Source organism: Arvicanthis niloticus, chromosome 15 (genome assembly GCF_011762505.2).
Source record: "Arvicanthis niloticus isolate mArvNil1 chromosome 15, mArvNil1.pat.X, whole genome shotgun sequence".
NCBI classification, from domain to species: domain Eukaryota; kingdom Metazoa; phylum Chordata; class Mammalia; order Rodentia; family Muridae; genus Arvicanthis; species Arvicanthis niloticus.
The window spans coordinates 20,543,500-20,566,347 of record NC_047672.1 but is presented as its reverse complement, the minus strand read 5'-3'; the positions used below and the strand labels follow the sequence as shown (position 1 = coordinate 20,566,347).

Here is a 22,848-nt window from a genome sequence, read left to right as displayed (position 1 = left end):
ATCAGTTAGGAAAACATATTCTACTTGTGCATTACAGTTCTTAGAGTGAAATCTACTGCAGTCCAGCTGAGTCAGGACTTTTTAGGACTCCAGGAAAACTAATGTCAGTTTGTTTTAAACTGAAGAGAAATGTACCATCATATCCCCACCCCGTGCCTTAATTCACATGAGAAGCTAGGCCTAATGGAAGATTATTCACTATGCAGATTCTTGAATCTTTTTCAGGTTCTCAACTTTTCATTAATACACTCTAGGCCTTCAGGGATCCCATAACCTTTAAGGCTGGAATTTAATTCCCATCTTCTGCAATGGGATAGCACGATGAATAAGTAATATCTGTAAATCAGTCGCTGAATTTTTCAGAAGCAGCAGCAAGATTCCTCCTCATCTCTACTCATTTTCCCTGCAGGAAGTATTTAGCAAGGCTGATGAAAACCAGCAGAGGAGCCGTGCAAGCTGCAGGTGGGCATACAGGGTCAGCTTTGGACTACTTCTTAGATCTGTTCTTCTAGCTCTGAATGGACCATGATACTCAGATGGAGCAAGACAGATGCTACCCTGATATATGTTTATAGGATTTGTAAGGTCAGATGTACATCTCTGTGACAATGTCAATGGGGTAGGGAGTTCAGTCTATAAGAAGCCATATGCAGTCCATGAGAACAAGTTCATTTTGGATCTCCAAAACTCCATGATATAATGTTGTCCAGTCATATTTGTGAGAACCTTTGATATACATATATGTCCCTCTGTCCAGAGGCCCATAAACCACGGTCAATTTAACAGTTTTTGCAATGGAGTAGTCCATGAGTATTTACAAAGGGAAGGACACGAATAAAGATAGAAGAACCCAGAGAAAAACTATTGGTAAGAAACAGAGCCAAGAAGTTAACAAGCAGGCTGAATTAACACAATCAAATCCCTACATGACTGACTGTGCTTCCATACTGGGCAACAGCTTTTAACTTATTTGTAGATTTTTAAGAAACTGAATGTGTGTGTGTGTGTGTGTGTGTGTGTATACATGTGTATGTGTGTGGGCAGGCATGCATGAATGCATATAAACAAGCAGAGATGTCAGAGGTCAATGTTGGATATCTTTCTGAACCATTCTCCACATTTCTTTTAATCTTCAACAGATTTATTTATTTTATATGTATGAATGTTTTCCTGAATTCCTATTTGTGCACCAAAGGCACTCACAGAGGTCAGAAGAAGGTGCTGGATTCCCTGAAACTGGAGTTAGGATGGCTATGAGCTCCCATGTAGGAACTGGGAATCAAATCTGGGTATTCTGAAAGAGCAAGTACTCTAACCTGCTGGAAAATGTTGCCAGCCTTTCCACATTAATTTTTGAGTCATGGTCTCACACTAAATTCAAATTTTGGCTAGGCTGGTTTGCCAGGGAGCTACAAGAATCCATCTATTTTTGCAAGCCCCCAACCCTGCGCAGGCCTGGGGTTATTCTACCACACTACCTAGTTTTACATGACTACTGTTAACCTAAAATCAGTTCCACATGCTTACAGAGAAAGCATTTTACTCAATGAGCTTTATCGCACAATATTTAGTGTTATTTTAAAGACACTAACATGTCATTTTTATTACTTCATATATATACAATTCATATATTTATGTTTCATTAATAAAGAAATTGCAAACAAAAAACAGAGATATTTATTATTCATCCAACACTTGTTAGGAACTGTTGCAAGCATCTAAGAAAGTCAAGCTCCTTCCTTTATTGGGGTAACATTGAAATGGAAGATAAGCACACCACAGAGGTTTTTGAAGTGTATTAGCTGCAATGTGGCAAATAGTAAAGGACTGAGAAATGCATGTAAACCCACTGGACCAGGAGTTGCTTTATACAGGTGAGCGGGGCACACTATATTCAGATTGAAGCTGGCAGCATGGACCCCAAGGACAGGGAAGAGGTTGCCACAGTTGAATGGCGGGAGTAGCTTCTGAGAACAGCCTGCAGTAAGGCTCCAGAGAATATATTAACCCAGGCATTTTCGAAAAGTTTCCAGCGCCCTTTTGCCAGATCTGAATGAGGAATTACTAAACAGCAGTAAAGAAAATCACTACAGTCTGAGTATCGGATGTGGGTATTTCTCTCCTTTAGTCCAGGTTGGTAAATCCAGCTGCTTACTTACCAGCCATCTCCATATCCATCCCATAAGCAACTGCTCCAGACAAATCCCACAGAATAATGACTGAGTTATACCTCACAATTCCTTACTTATCTTCCCTATAGAACCAGGACCAAGCCACCAATGCTTAAGAGGGAATGTGAGCAACCTCTATTTCTCCCATGAATTGTAGTAGCCTCTAACAGTGACTGATTCTGTCTGTATTGTGTACAATCTACCTTAATATAGTAACAAAAAGTATCAAGCTAAAATGTCAATCTTATCATGGCATTCTTCTGCTCAAAACTATCCCACAGATTTACAGGGATTGTAACAAGTGCTTACAAATGCTTGAAGGATTTGTTCTCTGGACATTTCTGTGATCTTACCCACACCCTCTTTCCAGCTTCTTCTCTACTCCAGGAATATTTCCCTTGTCTCTCTTATTGCTTACACATCACACCTTCCTATTTCAAATACTTTGTACTTGCAACTATTTTCTAGAGCAATTGTCCTTAGATACTTATTTGATTGCTTTACTTCCTTTACTTTATTTTTTATAACTCTCACATTTCTCATAATACAATGCAATGCTAAACAGTTTAATGACATAGTGTGTCCTGTGGTCACTGCCAGAAATAGACTACCCTTAATATGAAGGTGGAGTCTTTTTCTATCTCTAGAACTTAGAATAAAGTGTCACACACAAGCAGCCAGTGTGTGTTCACTGAACAGATGGATGAGTGAAACAAGAAGAGAGAACAGCAAGAAGAGATCATCAGATATAATTGTTGGAGGGAAGGAAGAATGGGACCAGGGCACAAGTAGAGATGGATAAAATAGGAATTATGGGGAATTTTCAATAGTGTTATAGATACAATTAAGATATGTACATGTGGACAAACCTGAGTTAGTGTGGTAAGAAAATAAAGGAGGGTTAAAAGAAACAAGATGTAGGTACAATGGAAGGAGCATTTGAAATACATGGAATTTACCATGCTTACAACACAGTATTGTTGACAAATATTATTGACAAAAAGGTTGGTAAATGAGAAATTAATGTCACTAATGCTTAGCAATGGCAAGAAAGAGTGATTATCTAGTGATAATTCTCTATTGCTTAAAATTTCAGTTTCTTATTACTGGTTTGTATGTTGTGTCATGTAATTATATGTTTGTAATCACATCTATACACATGCCAGAAAACACTGTGCTCTCCTTTTTGCCATAGTAAATATGAAAAAAGAAAACAATCCTGACTGATTTATATGTATCTCTTATCCTCAAGTCAGGATTATTTAAAAAGATCTTATTAGTTAACAAGGTGTGGTGGTAATAAAAGATATCTTTGGCTTTTCAAAGGTCATTACATTTAGCAAAAACCTATTCCAAAATCCTGCGTTAGTCAGTGAGCTACCTACAGTATCCATATCTGAATAGCCAGCTAACAGTTAGCCGAGGGTCTGAACTAAATTTACTAGCATGTTTTTCAAGATTCTTTTCGCTTCTTTCCCCTTGTAATGTTCTCATTTTCTAACATGGTAAGTAAAATAGTAGTGGAAACTGTTTTATTTTGAGAAATGAGCGAACACTGGGTTCTGCTTTAAATGTCTTAACAGAGCCATGGCAAGGCTAGCTGAGAAGTATTTAACTCCAAGGGAAGATGTGATTTTACTTTTCTATTAAGGCAATAAAAACCTTTCCATAACCAAATGACAAGTTTTTCTCTCTTTGACCTCAAAAAGACTTAGATACAGCATATACCATCTCCCGTAAGAACAGTGACAGTCAGCGTATTTTAATTACATTTACTTTCTAGAAATTGAATTCTGGGAATGCATAAATGGGCAGTTCCTTGTGGCTCTCCCTGATAGGGTGATCATATAATTTAATGTTCATAGTGAGACCTTATGGAAGTAAAAGCAAATATTATAAATAGTTACTGCAAGAATACAGAAGGAGGGACTTTGCTGTATAAACTAAGACATGTTCTCCCTGACTAAGACAGGAAGGAACAAAGGACAGCAAGGTCAATCTAACAAAACTAAACACATGGGTTTAAGTCAGCTTACTTGGCACACTTACCAGTCTTTAACTTTCAAAAATCTACACTGCACAATGATGAAAATTATAGTTAAATTATATCGCATGTTGTAATTTGAAGATGGAAGTGCAAACACCATCCACAGACAAAAGAATTAGGCCAAAAGAAAGCAAACAAATTAATTAGAGCCAGGATATTCTAATGGTAATTTAAAAAACACAAAAGAAAATGTTTTAAAGCAAAACAAAATATTTAAAATACATGTTTTAGTAAGGGTATAAAATAATTCTAGTGACTGGCATGAAACAAATTAAGAAGGCAGAGAAAGCGAAGGCTTTAGCTGTTCTGACCACAGCACAGGCTACACTACAAGTGGAGGATTGACAGCCCGAGGCATCAGGGATCCTACTGAATCCCACCCATCACAGGGCATGGCACAGCTAATGCCAGCCTATGTGGGTACGGAATAAACAATACTTCCAACGGTAAGTTAACACATACCAAATTCACAATTTTTCTTTAATAATTCTTGTTCTGTCCTCCAATACATAGATTTGATGAATGCATGAGCATTTTTGCATGGTTAACCATACTGGCCCTTGCCTAGACAATACCTAAATGGTGAACTGTATAAAAGCTAAACACTCATCTACTTAGTAATGATAGTTTCTTCTACAGTCTCAAGTCTGATCTTACCAAGGTTCTGCTTAAAATTAAGTTCCATTTTCTCAGAGTCTGTAAGATTCCCCTCCAGTGATATATCTTAACCTAAGTCCTCAACTCACACCCCACAGTTAAATTGCACAAATATTTTCCTTCTCAAAATTCCCCACAAGTTTGTAATTCTCTAGACCATGGCCTTTCTGCTCCTTCCTTGGAAAGGCTGTGATTAGTAATCACCAAGGATCACTACTCCATTACCTTACTGAAAAAAAAAAAAAAGAAAGTAAGCTTGTTAGGACAGGTACTTTGTGCAACATGTTGTTGATTGAGAACTGTCTGGAAAAAACAAACAAAAATAACAAACAAACCTGCAGTGGGGCACAACACACCCACCCACACACACACACACATACAAAGACATGGCATTGGGAAGTGAACTTGGGAAGAAGAAGGGATTTGATGACAGATGGAAGGGAATAACAAAGGATAATGGGAGGGGACTTTGCTCAAAGAGCATTATGTGCACACTGATGAAAGTGTGGAAGAATAAATAAAACAAAAGGAGCTGTCAGAGCATGTTTGAGCTCAGAATGATACAGGAAATGAAAACAGCCAGGTAAATCTAAGTAACATTACTTCCCTCAGTTCATGTGGCTATACAAGTCCAAGATGCAAAGGTGCTACTTTTGCTGAGGAACGTCTACTGGTTTCCATACTGCTATTCTGTATCTCCGCAGGGCAGAGCAGAGAGCCAGGCTAGGCAATGTCAACCTGTCACCCTTTCTACCAACTTCTGCTGCAGATAATACAAACACAGTGGCACTTGCTTCAACAAATAGGATATTCTCAAATCAGCTAGATCTTCTTCAGTTTACTGTTCTCAAGCAACAACAATTAGTAGAGTGGCTAAGACACATATTAAATGTTTATATGTAAATATTTTTCTGAGGACTTAAGACAGAAACAAACAAACAACAAACTGAATAATAAGTTGACACTTTAATGCTAATGTCTAGGTCTCTATTTTCTGAAAACCCTAATGGTAAAAATAAGTTTAATCTTCAAACAATTTGCAACTAACCCATGACTTACTGTCATTGCATTCTCTTTTTTTCTTTTCTTTTCTTGGATATTTTCTTTATTTATATTTCAGATGTTATCCCCTTTCCTGGTGAAATTCTTAGGCAAATGGATGGAACTAGAAAATATCTTGAGTGAAGTAACCCAATCACAAAAGAACACACATGGTATGTACTCACTGATAAGTGGATATTAGCCCAAAAGCTCGTAATACCCAAGATACAACTCACAGACTACATGAAGCTCAAGAAGAAGGAAGACCAAAGTGTGGATGCTTCAGTCCTTCTTAGAAGGGGAAGAAAATATGGGAGTAAATATGGAGACAAAGTGTGAAGCAGAGACAAAAAGAAAGGTCATCCAGGAACTGCCCCACTTGGAGATCCATCCCATATACAGACACCAAACCCAGACACTATTGTGGATGTCAAGAAGTGCATGCTGACAGGAGCCTGATATAGCTGTCTCCTGAGAGCCCCTGCCAGAGCCTGACAAATATAGAGGTGGATACTTGCAGCCAACCATTCAACTGAGCACGGGGTCCCCAATGGAGGAGTTAGAGAAAGACTGAAGGGGCTGAAGGGATCTGCAACCCCATAGGAAGAACAACAATATCAACCAACCAGAACCCCCAGAGCTCCCAGGGACTAAACTGTTGGGAGCCGACATTTAGCAGAAGGCAGCTATCAGCTTTGCAGCCATCTTGAGCCATATACCCTGATGTGAGACTTGTTTTTCAACAGCCTACAACAGTTGAAGCACACTCTGATATCCCACATATTTTGTTTTGCTGTTTACTGTCCCCAGCTGCAAGGCATGCGGTTCACGTGCTATCCATGCCATACATGCCTGTAAGGAGCATGTGGTAGCCACACCTGCAAGGCATGCAGTTCACGTGCTGTCCATGTGCTATCCATGCCATACATGCCTATAAGGTACACGTGATATCCACGCCTGTAAGGCTTACGTCATATCAACACCTGCAAGGCACGTGGTATCCATGCGCCTACAAGGCACATGGCAAAAGCGTATAAATACCCCAGTTTTCCCTTCAATAAATGAGACTAGAGACTTGATCAGAACCTCTGTCTTGTCTCCATTCTTCGAATCTCTTGCCCTTCCGGCCCCACTCTCTCTCTTGACCAGAGCACTTAGCCCCAAAGCGTTGAGGCAGAGTGTGGTCCTCAACACTAAACCACCAATCAAAGAGTATACACGGAGTGACCCATGGCTCCAGCCACATATGTACCAGAGGATGGCCTTGTCGGGCATAAGTGGGAGGAAAGGCCCTTGGTCTTGTGAAGGCTAGATGCCCCAGTGTAGGGGAATGCCAAGGCAGTGAGGCAGAAGTGGGTGGGTGGGTGTAGGATCATCCTCACAGAAGCAGGGGGAGGGGGGATGCAAATGACTTGGTTTCTGTCATTACATTCTTCAATCCAACCTGAAACTACTTGTTAAAAAATCATCTTGTGATGTTATTTACCTGGAGATATAAATTCTTGGCCTAGAGATCACAGATTCTCTAAAGGCAGACCTGACGAATTGGTCCCGATGACTGAAGTGACCGTTTCCCTTCTTGGACTCTACATATACTGTGTAGAAAGGGATGCGTTTTCCTACTTGCCTCAACTCTTCCCACTCTGTGTAAACATAGACTCATATTCATTCCTTGTTCTTATACTGCTCTTAAACACCCATGCAGCACTTTGGTTTAGATACACAGCAGTGTGTAGTATAATGGCTGAGTTCACTCACACAGTACTCAAATGCTTTCTAAAATTTACCCCGGAAAGGGTTTATACAGTCATCCATACCAAAGCCATAGTAATGATGCTCTGCTTGCCCAGGAAGGGCCCTTGCACGCTCACAGTTCCTTGATGGAGTGCACCACAGTTTGCCAAGCAATAGCAATGAGATCTCTAGCAATACAATAGGTTTGTGTTAAAACAAAACAAATATGGCATCTCAGAAGATGTAGAAATGCATTATTTTGCCTTCTTAATGTAAATACTCAAATAGATTTCAGAAGCAAATCTATTTGCATGGATTTACATTTCCACTCATTGGAAGAGAATGGCCGGGAGAGCTGAACAGAATACAACAATCTCTCATGAGTCTTTCAAAATTTTTGTTTACATAATTTTGTTCAACTTAACTCTGCTGAAAATTAAAAGCTTTGTGGAGAAAAGTCAGTAATATATTTATGTGTGAGTAAAATGACAGTAAATAAGAGTGTGTATGAATAAATGGCAAAAATATCATAAAGCCTATTGGAGATAATTACAATGTCCAAATTTCTCACCGTCAGGATATGAATGTATTTCTAGGGAAAGAGAATTTCAAAGTATTCTTGTGAGATTATACACCTTGGAGAAATGGGAAGCTGTATCATTCATGGTTTGCAATGTTCGCATCATAGCAATCTTCCCATGGTAGTTATTCAGATGAAATTGAAAACTTGTAACTTATGACATATTCCTAAGTTTGCAGTGATTGAAAGTAGACTTAGAAAGGTTATTACAATTGATATTATATAGATGTTGCCTATTGAGGCTAAATTACTGACTGGTATACAAATGAAACACTGAAAAGTTTGTTTCTGAAATCCTAGTAAGCATACTGAAAGTTTTCACAATGGCTAAAAAATTTTCTAACATGCATGTTTTGCTCTAATCAAAATAAATATCTGATAGGACTCTCAACTTGAACAACCTCTTTCCCATTCTGTGGAAACTTGGTTGTGGATCTCAGAGAATAAAATGTGTGCTATCTTTCTTCACTGTCATAGCTGCTCAGGTAAAGAAAAGGTGCTGTGTCCAGCATAGCTACATAAGGCAAGGTGCCACGCCATTGACTCCCATGATCCCCATGTGTGCCTATGACTCCTGTTGGCCTGAAGCTGACCTACTGTCTTCTATTTTACTTTCAATCTCTCTTTCTGGAGAATATATTTCCCCCATTACTCAGACCTAATCACTCCATAATAAAGGGAACAGATGCAGTCCTCAAGAATGAGGAATGGAGGTGGTCATGAGGCTGTGCAGGATGAGGAACAGTCTTTCTGCTTGGCCTTTAGTGCCATGGGAAAGGATCTAGACAACACAACCACAGAGGCCATACAAACCTACATGGTCCTTTGGAGAAATGGTTCATTGCCAGACTTGACCTTGAGTTTGGAATCATGAGGAAGCACATGTACTCTACGGTTCAATGACTGGTGCTTTAATTAGCCAGGGTGAACTCGGGGACATCAAGGATAGAGAGTTAAAGTATTCTCAGGAAGAAAAGGCATAGATAGCAAAAGAAGGAATCCATAAAATATAAACAAATGAAAGATGTGTTTATTTTATAGGAGAAAGACTTGTTTATAATCTAGAAACAGTAGTATTAGGAGAGTGCATGAGCCTATGGAATTGTTAGGATGAGGAAAAAAAGATTAGAGAATTAAAGGATGCCTTATAAGCACATACAAGGCTAGTGCCTTGTTCTCCTAACTACTTGAAGCATTGGAGATGACAATGTTGAGAGAGATATCAGAGAGAGCTAGGTGCTTTACTTGCATATATTTAAAAACTTTGTAAGAATCATTTTAACTTAGGCAGTTTGTCACCTGTCTGATTTTACATGAAAACAGTTACTAAAGACTGCTGTCTGCTGTACTTGGAAGCCTCAAGAGCTGTGCCTAGCTACCCGTGAAGTGCAGGCTGTGTAAAAACTACAAAGAAATGTGCTTCTGCTTTGTCTTTACTTTCTGTTTTAAGGAAGCAGGATTTGGGACTAATGATCTGGAATTCATGAAGTGTAGGTAAATTTGAGGATTTCTAAAAAACTATTAAGAATGATCAAAGCCTTGATGGTGTAGCTTTGGTAAATAAAAGACTGGGTTCAGGCTTCCTGGAAAAGGCAAAAAATGGGAAGGGAGAAGGAAGAAAGGAGAGGAAGGAAAACGATGAGAATCTTCGGGCAAAGAGTGAGCACCTGAACTGGCAGCTCGCATCCACTACTGACTCCAGTCATTATTGCTTTAGCACTGCTCCCATTCCCGGCTTCGTCAGGACCCTCCTCATGCTGAGGCAGCTTGGCTTTCACACCATTTGGAAGTTTGCTGACTCTGGTCCCACAGACCCATGTTTTTTCATATGTGGTCATTTGGAATAGCAATGAGAACACCCTGCATCATGATCACTTCTCACCCCACAGCATTTCTTGCTTTGCCTCGGTCATAAAATAATACTTAGCTTCATATGCCTATCTAACATAATACCTCAAATGCCTGGTTCCCACTTCTGGGTGAGTAAGAATTGACTATTTGCAGTGTTTTTCATGCATTATTTCCTCACTGCTTACTAGATAAAATTCTCCTCACTGTTTTTATGTAGTTTATAATGGGTAGCTATCAGACTTGCTGTGGCATAATTATTTGATATTCCAAGATGGTGGAATATAAATAGCTTATGTTTCTACATTAAGAATAGAATGTTTTGGTAGCAAATTTGTACTTGGTATTAGCACTTTGGTTTCTAGATATGAGTTGGATCATTTTATAATGTCAAATGAAAATGTCACTGCAGTGACATGAATTATTTAATGCTTACTTCTTTCAGTGCAGTTAGTTTGCATACATATTAATCCATATGAATATAATATTTATCATGTCATCATGCTTAGATTTACATTGAAGATATTCACAATGCAATTTACCATTTTGCTGAATAGTTTCCATATGAGTATCATAGTAAATTTATAATCTGGACTACAGTATTTATTTGACAATAATTTTTTACTGAAATGTTTTATATCTATAAATGCTTTTAAAAGTCAGTATCCTACAGGTTAATTATAGGCACCTGAAATATATCAAAGGTAATCAATACGAGTTCAGACAGTACTGTTTCCTAATACGTTATATTTCTATTCAACGGTTTACGGTAGGAAAGATACACATTCATGTGTGTTTAGACAGGAAGATACTCAGAAGAGAAGCGGTGTGTTGCTATTTCTACCACATATGTAGATCTGCACACATATGGACAGTGCACTGACCAAGAACATTACACTGAACCGCCCTTAAGAAAGAGGAGCAGCAGGGACAGCTGAAAGCATTTTCTTTTCTTTTTTTATTATTATCTTAAAATATAAATTTTAATGTGTCAATATCCACAATATCCACAGTACATATACCAGAGTAATTGAATGCTATAGAAATTTAAAAGAAAACAGGATGGATAGAGAAATGGGACCAAGTTCTTGATACATAGTAGACAACTTGTTTGGCCTTTGCCCTTGATTCCTGGAACAGACCTTGAAAAATCTTAAGTAACCCTAGTAACCCATGGGCCACTTGACTCACCCCGAGTCTACATAAACAACAGGCTATGGTAGGCTCCAAGCAAACCTCAGACGGGAGGCTGGTTACAGCAGAAAGACCGTAGATTAGATGTGGAGATGTGGGACTTGTTGGCAGTAGCTTGATTCTTTAGTGAAGGAGAATAGAGAGTTCATCTCTATTCTATATATATATATGAACTATATAGAATATATGTATACATATATACATTCTATATATATGTATATATATATATATAGAATATATATACATATATTCTATAGTTAAGTTCAGCTATAAGACCAAAGATCCAAAGTAAGGAAGCTTCATAAGGAAGTCTCAGTAGAAACTCAGCACTCAGTATGAAGTTCACATGTTTGAACATTTGTGTTTGGAAAGGTTGCGCACCTTAAGAACCTCACGAAACTTTCTCTGTGTCCTTTCCACCAGCTCTAATGTGTATTCTTGTCTATGATAAACTAAAATCATGAGGGCAGCATTTTTTTGAGTTCTGTGAGGCTTTCCTGAAACAAAGGAAAACCATTCAATTGCACAAAGGAAGAAATCTATCATTATAACAACACAGAGCTGCAGATTAATATTAAATGACACATGGCAGGCATACAAAGACAGCAGGGTGGTGCCGTGAGAAATCCATCTACTTGTTGGTAGAGACACGCCCTACTCTCCTTCCTTAGGCGTTAGTCTAGTAGGGCTGGTTAAGAACCTGGCTAGGAACTAACCCTAGGAAGGCGTTTTTCCTTAAAATAATATGTGTTTCCTTCCGAGAATTCTTGCTCACTAGTGTAGTCCCTGGAGTCAAGCCTAGCCCACCATGAGACTAGGTTGGGTCGGCCATTTTTGACTCCCAATTCAGAAAGGTGTAAATATTTGTTTTTCTTTTTCTTAGTCTTTTTCTTTTGGATGCTGGCCAGAGGCTGAGAATAATTTTAAACTCTGTTAGTAACTATGGCATTTGAATTCCTTATCTCTCCTTGCTCTTGTTAATCCCAGGAATTCCTTCATCTTAGTTTTGTGAAGAGTATAGCACATAGTTGTCTACAGTTAACTAACTGGACAAAGCACACCAAAACTTCCTGATTCTAACTAACTTAGTACATACCAGTCAACATATTTACATTCCACTTTAACCAGTTCTTTCCTCTAGCCTTTGATAATCACTATTCTAGTCATCACTTCTAATTGCTCAGCTTTTAGGTTCCATATCCAAGTATTCTTGCTATCTAGGAGAACAGGAATGGTTTCATTTTCTCTTCCAATTGAAGAACTAAAAGGCATGAAAGAAGTGTTACCAGAAATCTTGAGGAGTCCTAGCAGAGCCATCCTGTGATTCCTGGGAAGTCGGAGTCCCCTCTTTGGGGTTCTTAGTCCCATTACTAAGCAAATTTAAAAACAGATACAGAGTGAAGCTGGAAGGGAAAGAACAGTTCAAATGGACACTAGAGGGACGTTTATTAGTGCTTAAAAGGAAATCCCTGGGGAGGCAAGTTGCAAATCTCACAGCTGCCAAGAAGGAATGAACAAAGGAGAAAAGGAAGGAAAGAAGGAAGAAAAAAATGGAGATGTGAAGAAACAAAGCCATATTGCTTGAAAGCATTTTCTGATTCCATCTCCAGAGCCAAGGGTGGAAACTGAGCATGCAGGAGTCCATCTTCTGATACTTAAGGGAACATTCTGAGACCATAATGATGTTCAGATAATACAAGTAGAGTATACTTTAGGCAGAGGGAAAGAGTCATGGATCTCCCCTGATCACTAATCAATCACTACTGAGGATATGCTCTACATAGTCACCTGTGTGACATGCTAGAACACCATTTCAGGCTTTCCAGGCATGACTTTGCAGCTTTACAAAATTCACTTTTTAAAAAAATATACAACATTATCAATGTGAAACAGGCATTATATTGTACCTATACAAAAATCACTTTTTAAAAAACTATACATTATCAGTGTGGATAATCTTAGTTATTAATGCAGGTGCTGTTGAATTTAATATTTTGACAAAAGAAAGAAGGGGGGGTGAATTTCTATTTACTAAGGTAGTGCATGCTACTGTATGACAACTTATCTTGTGGAAGGCCTCAAGACACTGCCTCTTTTTTTCAGTGCTGGTTTCTGAATCTTCATAATGGTATAAAATTCCTTTTCATATAAGGCCCTATGTCTTCTGAAGAGGATCCTCGCAACCACCAAAGATGTCACTCGGTACATTAATAGGAAATTCCGTCTGGCAAGTGAGTCATGAAGCTGAGATTCCTGGTAATCAGATAAACATAACCTTTGTCCTGGGGCCTATAAACACACACGTCTCTTCTTGCAAGAATGAATTAGACTGCCAGAGCCTCTGAGGTAGGACACTTTTTATGTCCCTAGCCCATCTCCCAAACCACTTCAAAGCACTAGGTTTATCTATTTTCTCTTGTTGCACAGTACTATAAAACAGATTTCTGTTCTCTGTGAAGGAGAAACAGATGTGAGTTTCTCTTTGGAAAGCCTCTGCAAAAGGATGTAGGAAACAATATGCTAGGACCCGACTGCCAGAAACTTCCTTCTCCTTGCATCCTTGTCCCTCACTCAGCCTATACAGCATTTGTCTCAATTACTGTGGCACTTGACAAAGAAAACAACACTGCTTCTGTGCTAAAGAGTGAGGATTGGTATATGTGAACATATTTATATTCTGCTGGTGATATGTAGATAGATATAGTATTTATTTCATATTCCTTTCTGGAAGTTCATAAAAAATTACCTATTCAAGCTCATAACATTCCTCTGAGTTAGACAGGCCCAGAACCCCCAATGCCTCCTTCCCCCAAAGATCGTCACCCTTGTAGCGCATGTCTTACAAACAATGGCTTAGTTACATAGTTGCTGTTGGAAAGTACAGGGCCTTCTATCGTTTCTTTAAGACATATTTGTTATCACCAAGTTCACAATGGCAATGCCTTATGAAGCAATCAGTATATTTTTGGTTTCTCTTAACATGTGCAAGTAACTTAAAACACAAAAAAAGAGATGGGAGTTCTAGAAGTAACAACTTATACATTACAAGAGGAAGCTTAATATAAGATAATACTTAATATAAGATACTTAATATTAATACTTAATATAAAATAATACAACACACACTGTATCAAAATCCAATAAGATAAAACAACCATATCAAATATAGAGATATATAGAACCATATATATCACCATATAATATATTATATATTATTATAAGATAATATAATTAATATAAATATTAGATATACCCATGGTAATTACCATGTATTTCTAAAACAGAAGCATTTTCAGTTTCAATGGGAGAGGATATGTGGAATCAGAACGGGCTTTGAAAATTAGAGCTGGCAATAACGTTTAATAACATTTGATAACAAGGCTTACTAAACAGGATTCCTCCAAATTTGAACACGTTCTTACTGATGGAGCTCCTACATGTTTCAGGTTCAGTTTGGTTATGGTGGACAGAAAAGGGGGCTGGTACATATAAGTACCTGCTCATATGAAGCATACATTCTACCACCATTTAAAAATATATTAAAAATTTCCTGAAAGTAAAGTGTGCCATACGCCACCATGCTAAGGAGATAACAGAGCAAGAAAGAGTATAAGGAAAACTGATCTAGTAGACTAGAAAAGACGAGTGAGGAGTTCTGCTTAACTAGAGAGGCAAGGAAGACCTTGTTCAAAAGCTATATTCTACACTCTCATTACAAAGACTATTTGCCATCCCAGTTTTTCCTAAATGCGCAGTGAAAAGATGAACACACAGGTTGTATATCTGCCTGCAGTGGGTGTGCAGCATCTATGATACACCTAGTTGCTCCATGGCTACCTGTCTGTCTCCTGTACTAGACTGGACAGTATTAGAGGTCATAAGTTACCAAATGACTCTGTTATAAGTAAACTCATTCTCATATTTTACAAAAAATAAAATGGAGACTTATATAAGCTGCATACTATCACATGGCCAAACAGAAGTCTGAGAACTTGAGCACCTAGATTCTAGTTACAATGTTATAAGTACTAGTAGCTTAGAAAAATTTAAATTATGATTACTACTAAGTATACTCATTATTAGTAATCATGGATATGAAGAGGATATGAATGATTCTATCCATATGTTTGAGAAGAATGAAAGCCGCTAGCATGCATCACGAGTGAATGGGCAAGGGAAGGCCATAGAATCCTCTGTATGTGGACACATGCCACTAGAAACACATTTAGTCACTGGCTTAGTTTTAACAAATATATAATAATGGGAGATAAGTCATGATTTAAAGCAGATGCACAATTAATATGTAGTGTGTGGCTTTACAGTAAATGGAGGGACTAAAAAAGGGTGAACAAAAATGAATAAAAATAACCCAGCTAATGTAGCACCAGTAAGACTGCAAAGAAAGAGCTGCATGCAAGCGAGAGAAACTAGGGAATTTTAAGTAAGTGTGATCGACCATTGTGCAGAAGATAAGGTAGCTTAAATGTATATACAGGTGGATGATGGCAGTGCCACTGAATTAGATAAGGGAAATGAGATATTGTTAGCGGGATGATGAATTTTGTTTGATACTGAAGTTCCTCTGCCCCACTGTTAGCTAACAGAAATATGCTTTTGTGTTTTTTGGAGTAGAGCTATAGAATACAGTATTATTGGTACAGAAGTGGTGACAGAAGCCAAGGGACATAAGAGAAGGAGCAGGAGGCAGGAGTGAAGCAATGTTAACACTGAGAGACCTGGGAAAAGAGGGACAATAAGGAGTCATGAAAAGGTTGCCAGGCCACCTAAAGAATGCAGAAATAAAGAACAAACTTTATGAGTCCATCTGGCTACTACAGCTCCTAAGGCTGCTCCACACAGGATAGAGTTCCAAGGATGTATATCCCTTGGGGATATGGAAAGATAGAGAAGTCCTGGGCTGCTCTTCCAGTTCAAATGACTTCAAGTGTCAAACTAAGATTTCCTAGCAAAGTTTTTATCTAAAATAGTCATTTAACCATGAAGCAGAGAATCAAATGAGAAACATTCTAAGGACATCCTTTAAAGTGAGTGAATCCACTTCTCAACACTGTGAATCATATCACATATGTTCTGTGCTAGGTTCTATGGAAATAATATATTTAAGACAGGGTATATTTCTTCCAGTAAACTGTTACACTAAACCATTTTTACATTACAAGGTTACAAGGGTAATGCAGACATGTACTTTACTCAGTTATTTTGTGTTATCATCTTATAATCATGGAATATTGGCTACAACTAGTACCAAAGCTGTTCACTTCTAACTGTCCACATTCCATCATCTGCCTAGCAACACCATTTTTCCAATTCAGGATCCACACTAGGACACTATATTCTTCGTCATACATTCTTAGTCTTTTCTGATATGTGACAATTTCTCAGCAGACAAATAGAGAGACTGCCTGAAAGGCAATATTATATTTTGTTTCAGATTTGGTTAAAGATATTGGCTCATTAATCCCACCAGATCCAGTTCCCACTATAGTGAGAATGATATACATGTCTGTATACCAAGTTCCCAGTATAAGGGAACATATCAACACCTTTTCACATTTTGCCTGGGAGGCCAAACAGGGGGGTTAATTATGCTCAGGGCCTTAGGTCAGGTAGGGTTTTTAAAAAGCCACATGGAGACAGTTGGATAACTGTGAAGCTCTCAGGGAACCATGGAATAAGCCTTAAATTTCGTTTTCAAATGAGGTAGTTTTTCAAACAAGACATTTATGATATATGATTACAATACACAAAATAAAGCCATCATAAAAATAATGTATACTTAAATCCAATGTGGGTAATTAATGCCTGTAACTAGTCTAAAATACACAGTGCTCGCTGACATATAAGGGCAATGTACCTATATGAATAAAAGAGTTTTTTTTAAAAAAGACAACCTATAATTCTTAACACAGGCCTCAGGCCTCATGGCAGTGGAGAATTCCAACCCAGACATAATTAAATAATACAAATCTATCCTAGGATAGTTTTAGCAGAATAGTTACAGGTCATCCTGGGGTATAGAGTTATTTCCTAGCTCAGTAAAACAAAAGAAATATAAGTGTGTGTAGATATAAAAATATAACAGCAATTGAAGTAATTGAAACTACTGCCCTACAATACCAGTAAATGGCTTATGGAGACATATCCTGTTGTTTTTAGTGTCTTAAACTGTAAACTTATTCCTGCTTCATTCAAAGAACATGAACACCAACTTTTTGGTGCTTGGACTTACAACTTTTAATGTTTCCTACTGAATAGCATGATTTAGTTATTAAGCGTTTAATCACTTGAGCACTAGAAAGTAAGTGTTGTTTGAAGAGCATTCATATCAGATGTCATCCTGATAATGAATTATTCAAGACTCCATTATAGATAAGTAATACTGCCCCATGAAAGCAAAGCACTAGAGTCACATGCATAAGAGAACCCTTCTGTACAAGAATGGGACTTGAGGGCAGATGGGTTTGAAATAAAGATAATTCATGTGATTCTTTTCAATTAATCTCATATTCTAGATAGTAAACTCCTTAAGGCTAAGAAGAGAATTTAATCCAATACTCCAAAGTTCAATGTTGTATGGTATAGCCCTACGTTCAAGTGCACTGGGTATCCCCAGTTATCTACACTATAATTAAAATTTTATTTTGCAACAGGATCTTGTACCTTCTGTTATAAACTGGTGACAAATTTATCTATACATTATAGGAAGGAAATCAAGTAGAAAAATGTGTTTTATTAGGAAAAGAGAAGCATAAAGGATTATTTCTTATATTTCATATAGATATTTTAGGAAGAAAATTTTAAAAGCTTTCATGATCTCATGCTGGGATAAAAGGATGGACGAGGGGGATATTGTATTATTTTTTTCTAACGTTTACCTCTTGCTAATTCATCAAGCAAAAAACTGTATTCCAGGTTTAAAAAATCCAACAGAAACCCACAGAAATTGTGCTTCCTTAAATTGAATACATGGGAATAAAATAGTAAGCAACAATGAAATAGGACACCACAGCAATATGCTAGAGGGACGCTTACAGGAGTGGAGTTTCTGCCTCTAAATAGGCTACTGTACAGAACCAGCCCTTCTTCTATGACAATGTGAAATAATTTGCCTATGTGATTAGGTGAACGGGCATGAATGATGGAGGAATTATGACAAGGTGTATGATGACTAATAGGACAAACAGAACTGGGATCCTGGGAGCACCAATCCAATACACAAACTAGCAAATAAATGACTAAAGAGAGATTAGCAAATACAATATGCAAACCCTGGATTGACGGAGGATGTAATTCACAACCCTGAAGGAGAATGGACAAAATACTGTTTTATCCAGCTATTCACAAAGGTGCAACATGTAGAAACCCATGATTTCTGCACTTCTCAGTTCGATATTTTCAGACTGACCTTGGTCACAAGAAACCAAAGTGCAGACAATGATGTGCAGTTGAGGGCAGACTACTATCACTGTGCTTTACAGCCTGAATGACAGCTACCTTAAGAAGTTTTCATCATGAACAATATAGTCTTCAGTTTATCCTCAAAGGTGGGAAGACCAAGAGCACCCTGAATGGGGTTGGTTGGAATAATAAAATATATCTGTGAATAATTTAGTCATTTTTCCATGACTAATATTCCTTGTCCATTCCAGGGCCAGGAAAGCATATCTATGCCTTGCTCAGCTTTCTTTAGAGACACTTCCTCCTGAAGTAGATGGTAACAAATACAGACCCAAAGCCAAACATCACGCAGAGAGCGAGAGATCATGGAATGTGCAGCCCTAAATTAGATGCTTTCATGAAATCTCTCCCCTCAGGGTTCAGGGAACCATGCAGAGGGCAGGGCAGGAATAGAGCTAGAGCCAACATGGGTGGAGGACACCAAGAAAACAAGGTCCCCTAAATCAACAGGATCAAAACACATAAGTCACAAAGACTGGAGCAGCATACACAGGTCCTACATGGGTTTGATGGAGACAGGGGTCCAAGAGCTGAAAGGAGAAATGGACACATGCCTTCATCCTAAACAGAAGCTAGCTACAACTGCAAATGAAAATTCTGTTTTATCTAGGATTGTGTCATTGGAGACACTACTCCCATGCCCAATAGTAGATGGTTGCCATGAAATAAACTTAATGGCATCTTTGTCTCATAATGTTCAGTCAGGATATTTATTTTTAACCGTACAGGTCCTTTGTATAAACATTATGGGTTCCAGTTTTCTGTTTTTATGGGATTCCTGTGTGTGTCCCTCTGCACCTATATGTGTTTCTTATGCATTTTCTTTGGCTCCTTTTCTTGCCTGGCTGTTTTGTCATACTCCGGCTTATGTACTTGTTTTGCTTTACCTTACTGTATTGTATTTTACCATTATGCCTTATATGCCTGTTTGTTTTTCAATGGGAGGCAGACAGGTCTGGATCTAGATGGATGGGGAGGTAGGGAGAAACTGGAGGAGTAGTGGGAGGGCAAACCATAATCGCAATGAAACCAAAATCAGTATGAAAAAAAGTCATTTTCAATAAAAAAAATATTCTTTGTTCAGTCCATTACTTAAGTAACTGTTTCTAAATGCTACTTTGGAATTTCATATGTCTACAGTGATTCTTATGTAATTCAAAGTCTCTATTAAATAAATGTATATGCTTTTCTTCTATTGATTCAGCTCATGTTAATTTAATTCTCATTCCTATCTGAGACCCTGAAGAATGAGGTCTTGGATAAGGATAATAATGGATAAGGTGTTTTCCTACTTTTCCCGAGTTATCTGTCCTTGCTTCATGGTGCAGAGATTTTAAACTTGCTCCTTCCTTTGCTGCTTTTTGCTCCTATTCACAGCTTCTCTGATAAACCTTCCAATAACTGTCCTATTCTTTATGTTCATAAAACATCAAACTCACCAAACATACAGAGCATCTCTTTATGCAGTAAGTCTCTAATACCTGCACCTGACCTCAACTTCTTGGGTTGAATAATAAAGATGGGAAGAAAACCAAAATTTGTGACACCATTCAGAGTGCACTAGGGTAGAAATAATAAGCAATATGAAGATGAGGAGGAACACACCCTCAGCTATTTGATCATAGCGGAAAACCTGGTGAATCAATAAAGTATAGTTGAGACAAGAAAAGAAAAACAAAACAAAAAAGGTTTTCAAGCAAAGGGACAGACATGTAAAATCACCTGGAAAGGGAAAGTGGTAAGTTTTAGGAGCTACAAAACAGAGCCTGGAAGTATAGGATTCATGACACAGACTTAGAGTGTTCCAGAGGTCATGGCCACTAGGGCAGGCATGAGTCCATTTTTCTCTACACAAATGTTCATGTATACCACCACCCAGCTACAACCCCTTTAGCACACAGCATAAGGAATCCAGGCTTTTTCCTGCAAACCCTTGAGCCAAGGACCCATCTCTCCCAGCAGCACCAAAACTAGGTCCAACAGAACTAAAAGACAAGGTAATTGCTTTATGTACATTGGACTTAATAATAATATTCAATAATAATTGCTATTATTATTTGCTTATTTTGAAACTTTTTTCAGATCATTTTCTTTACCCTAGTCTATGAGTTTTCTGTATGTGAAGATCTTGTTGAGTTTAGATAAAATTGTTTCTTTTGAAAAATAATGACTATATTATAGATACTATCAATTATACAAAATAGGACTCACATAATTACATTCTTATTTTTAATAATTTTAGCAGAAATGTTTGAAAAAAGACACAATTGCAAAGATTTACAATATTTTCTTAATAAACTCAAAGTCAGCTATATATGGGTAAGTTGCTAATTCTCAATTGGCTGTTTTCTGTTTTGCTAAACAAGTATTAAATTATAGCAATTTACTGCTGGAAGGAGCATGAACTATTTGGTATAGTTCAGCAAAGCCACAACAGAGATGAGAAATGTTCACTGAATTACTTTCTTGTGTCTGCACATTGAACTATTTGCCAATTATGACAGTTAACAAGGTTTTTCTTCACAGAGAAAATGATTTATTCCTCAACTTAAAACATATGTGCTGGAATAAATCTCTGAGAGACCACACTCCTGGGGAATAAGTTCTTTTAGAGTTGCATCTCCTAAAACCATACCACCCTGGCAGACAGCTACTCATTGTGTGTTTGAATAAACAATCCAGTGGATCTAGCCCACTCCCCATTCAGAGAAGCAGGCAAGGGACTCTCATCCTCTTTGTTATCCATAAAGTCTAAGAAGATCCCAGGAGTGAAGTAGGCTAATGGTGGAAAAGGATGTGAAATCCTTCACAACGTTACTTCCCTTTTTTGCTGTAGAGGGTGAAAGATGCTAGTGGTAGCTGAGGCATTAAAGAAGCCTTGTGAAGAGAAAACCACATAACATGTGAAAGTAAATCATGTAAATAGAGTATGGACCAGTCTGAGGTAGGCTTGCAGGCTACCTTACTGTAGTAGATTGAGGATATCAGATTGGCATGAATTTGCTACTTGTGCTACCCAACTCATTCTAATATACAGTGATGTTCCCTGGGCATAAAATTATACAATTAATAATGCATATTGGTTTAATTTATTGCTTTTTCTAGAATAAAGACAATATTTCATTTATGCTTTGGTTATATTTCTAAGTGTTCATTGAAACAGAAACCTAAAACAAATTTTATACCACTTCAACAAGTACTGAAGGTATACAAAATACAGGCTGTGTACTAATTAATTTAATTGAACATTTGAGTGATAGATAAAAGAAATTATTAAAGAAAAAAATAAAGGCAAATCAGTAGATACCTTCCCTTACTAAAAAAATAATAAAGGTGATATTTTATTCCTTTACATAAACTTTGCAGTGATGTCTCATGGGCCAAATCAAGGCAATATTTGTTTTCCTTATATAATACAAAACAGTTAAACCGAAATATTTCAAAATGTGTGGCTCTATTTGGCAACAGTGTATGAAAATGATGACTCAGTGATCACTTTAGGATGGCACAGAAACCTGTTTGGGTTCCTTTACCCATGGCTCAGATCACCTGTTTATGCCAGGTCACTCAAAGTCATTGTGCTCTATCTATGCACCCTCAGTAATGTATTTGCAGCTCAGTCCAGATTTATGTGATATGCAAAGAGGAAAGTTCACAAATAACTACACAAGAGTAAATAACTCCATGGGCTCGTTTGCACCTCAGCTACTGGATCCTCCCTTTTGGTAGGCTCAGATCTTACCTGCAGCTCTTTCTCTTCTATCTTCCTTTGGAGAACTTGAAGACACTTGGTAAAGTCAGTGTGGTCTTGGTCAGGAGTTGAAATAAGATCACAGCCCTATATGTTGAAGACAGAGAATGCTGAGAATGAAGATTTCAGTGCATGATCAAAGGACAAGCTCCAAAAGTAAAGACGGCCTAGCATGAGATAAGTCCTAGGAGGCCAGTACTACCTCCTCATTAAAATCAGCATCGTTATCTTTTGTATTTTTTTTCCTTTCACATAAAGGGACACATCAAGAATGAAGTTACAATTATGAGATAATTATGTCAATCATTTTCCCTAAGGGAAGGACATATTTTAACATGTAATCCGT

At 37.8% G+C, this 22,848-nt stretch overlaps 1 protein-coding gene across 2 annotated transcripts in view; it reads right to left on the bottom strand.

Moving 5' to 3' along the window:
• Positions 1–22,848, bottom strand: part of Tpk1 (thiamin pyrophosphokinase 1) — a 323,577-nt gene that overhangs the window by 134,782 nt on the left and 165,947 nt on the right. For both annotated transcript variants that reach the window (XM_034519348.2, XM_034519349.2), the window contains one exon: positions 22,494–22,589. In XM_034519348.2, coding sequence (XP_034375239.1) covers positions 22,494–22,589 — 96 coding nt within the window. The remainder of the gene's footprint in view (positions 1–22,493; positions 22,590–22,848) is intronic.